This window comes from Cibotium barometz, chromosome 63 (assembly GCF_041138505.1).
Source record: "Cibotium barometz isolate CiBa-2024 chromosome 63, ASM4113850v1, whole genome shotgun sequence".
Lineage (NCBI taxonomy): Eukaryota > Viridiplantae > Streptophyta > Polypodiopsida > Cyatheales > Cibotiaceae > Cibotium > Cibotium barometz.
The window spans coordinates 18494965-18497302 of record NC_141108.1 but is presented as its reverse complement, the minus strand read 5'-3'; the positions used below and the strand labels follow the sequence as shown (position 1 = coordinate 18497302).

The window sequence follows — 2338 nt, the reverse complement described above, 5'->3', positions numbered from 1 at the left end:
TTTTTCTTCCCGCCTCCTGCCCAAAGAGGAAGGAAAGGAAATGTTGAAGCTCCTGAAGGATATCCCACATTTTCCTGCACATCTCCATTCTACATGGACAACGATGATGCACACCAGCTACTTTTCTCTAAGCGCTCGGGCCTTGCGCTGGCGGCTTGGAAGAGATTTTAGAGAGGCCGTCTGCCAGGGTCACGCTATTTAACTGGGGCGGTATATATAGCCGCCGTATTTCTTTATCCGTCTATAGCAGCACGTCATCATCCTCGCTCTCGCTGTCGTCATCGTCGCTACTCTCCTCATGCAGGTCGACGTCATCCTTCCTCGGATCCTTGTCATCATCGTCCTTGATTTCCTCGTCCTGCTCCTCCTCGTTGTCGATGATCATATCTCCTCCCTCCTCCTCCTCCTCCTCCTCCTGCTCCTCTACGTCATCCGCATCTTCTGGTATGCACCCTTCTAGAAACCGCCCGTATTCTTGCAGGTCCTCAGCAGCGTTGTTGACGTCGACCTCCTCCATATAATATATCATGTCCTCCTTGGCCACACCATAGCACGGCTTCAGTTTAAGGCCGTCTCCAGCATGATAGTCTTCGTGAACAGCCCCTCCCTTGTAGTTGCGATTGATCCTCCGGGTAACGGGCAACCTCGAGTAGACAGAAGGGAACTTTTGATGAGGAATATAAAACGGAAGATGTCTGATTGGCTTGCAGCCTTTGGCCTGGGTAACGTTCTGGCGAGTCTCCGAGCGCTGGTTGAAATTCTTGTTAAAGAAGCAAGGGGACCAAATATTGGCGTCGACGTTGACGTCCATGCGGAGGCGGTAAACGAGAGGCAAAAAGCTGGACCCTCCGAGTGCTGTGATTCGAGGGGCTCCCAGCCGCCAATTAGACGTAACAGCAGCAGCATTGTTATGATGACGATGGATATTGTTGTTAGACCTACGATCAGGTGGTTGCCCTGAATATCGACCCGCCGCAGCTGCTGCCTGACGCCACCGACCATTTTCGACATAATGAACAATTGGAGTCCTCCAGCAATCGGGGTCACGGTAATCCGCGAGGCTGCCCAAGAGATATGTGGCGTAGGCTGCTGCTTCTCTTCCAATCTCCTCGCTGGCAGCCTTGGAGAGCTCTCGACTCTCAGTGAGTTGTGTTCTTTTCTCTTGCACCCAAGCGGCCGCCAATCCACGAACACGAATCGGGTCTTCATCGGCCCTCGGCACGTGTGGGATACGAATGAGTCTCGAGTCGTCCTTAACCACGCGGCCACCGAAGTTGCCCACGAGAGAGGCCGCCGTCAAGCTCGTATATTTGCTGCCCAGTTGCACCCTCGAGTTTTTCAAATCAGGGTTCATCGCCCCCGCACCCGGGACCTTCAACTCCACTTGAAAGACGTGATTCTCAGCAGTTTGACACCTCTTGGGCTTCAGTTGAACGTTGGGAAAATTTAGCTGCGGAAAAATTGTTGTAAGATGCACCTTTTTCCCCATTGCAGCTCTTCTCTCAATATATATATATATGTATATTATGCGGCGAACAGCTAACTTCTGTTGGCCAAGGATTTGGGTATCAGCAGGTCGATCGGAATCGCACGCTCCCCACGTACGATTTTTGGTTTTCGCATTTCCACACGTTAACCGCAAGATTTCTATGACTTCTCGTACTGCAACTCCATTGGGAAGAGGCCCGAAACGGCGCTGCCAACGGACTTAGCCGTGCCTTTTTGCAAGGTTGAAGGAGCGATTCGTTTATTTTTTTACACTTTTTTAAAAGTTTGGATTTGGTATATATATATATATATATATGTTTTGATTTGCATTTATTGCTTGTGTAAGTATAGCTCTTGTTTACAATAAAATGTCAAGCATCAAGCAATTTAAGGGTGAGGTTTTTTTTTGGGAATATTTTTATTATCTTGCCACATCAACCTTTGATCTTATCCGTTGGTGTGTATAAATCATCTAAGTGTTCATCATCAATACATAGTGCAAAAGAGATGCAACACCTTTGAAGCAATGTACATGCTCGAGAAGAGTGTTACCTTTGAGACTATGTTGACTCTGCGTGAAGATGCTCTTACAAAGCATGTCCTTGCCTAGCCGGATTACCTCTTTGATAATGCTTTTTTATATTGATCCATTTGCCTATTTGCTTGTTAATTTGTGTAGTTATAATCAAGGCATCACCACAAGTTAATGTCCCCTTTTGGTCAGAAATACATGGTTAGTTGTAGAACCTAAGAAATCGTGTAGAGATTTCTGAGAAAAAAAATTAGCATAAGGTTTATGTAAATGTGTGTGTGTGTGTGTGTGTGTGCGTGCGTGCGTGTGTGTAGGAGC

General features: G+C 47.4%; 1 protein-coding gene across 1 annotated transcript; it reads right to left on the bottom strand.

Annotated features, from left to right (window-relative positions):
- Positions 1 to 241: 241 nt before the first annotated feature.
- On the bottom strand, positions 242 to 1626 carry LOC147603793 (uncharacterized). Its single transcript, XM_086796319.1, has one exon. The coding sequence runs from the start codon at positions 1487 to 1489 to the stop codon at positions 242 to 244; it is 1248 nt and encodes a 415-aa protein (XP_086652445.1). The 5' UTR covers positions 1490 to 1626.
- Between the last annotated feature and the right edge of the window lie 712 nt (positions 1627 to 2338).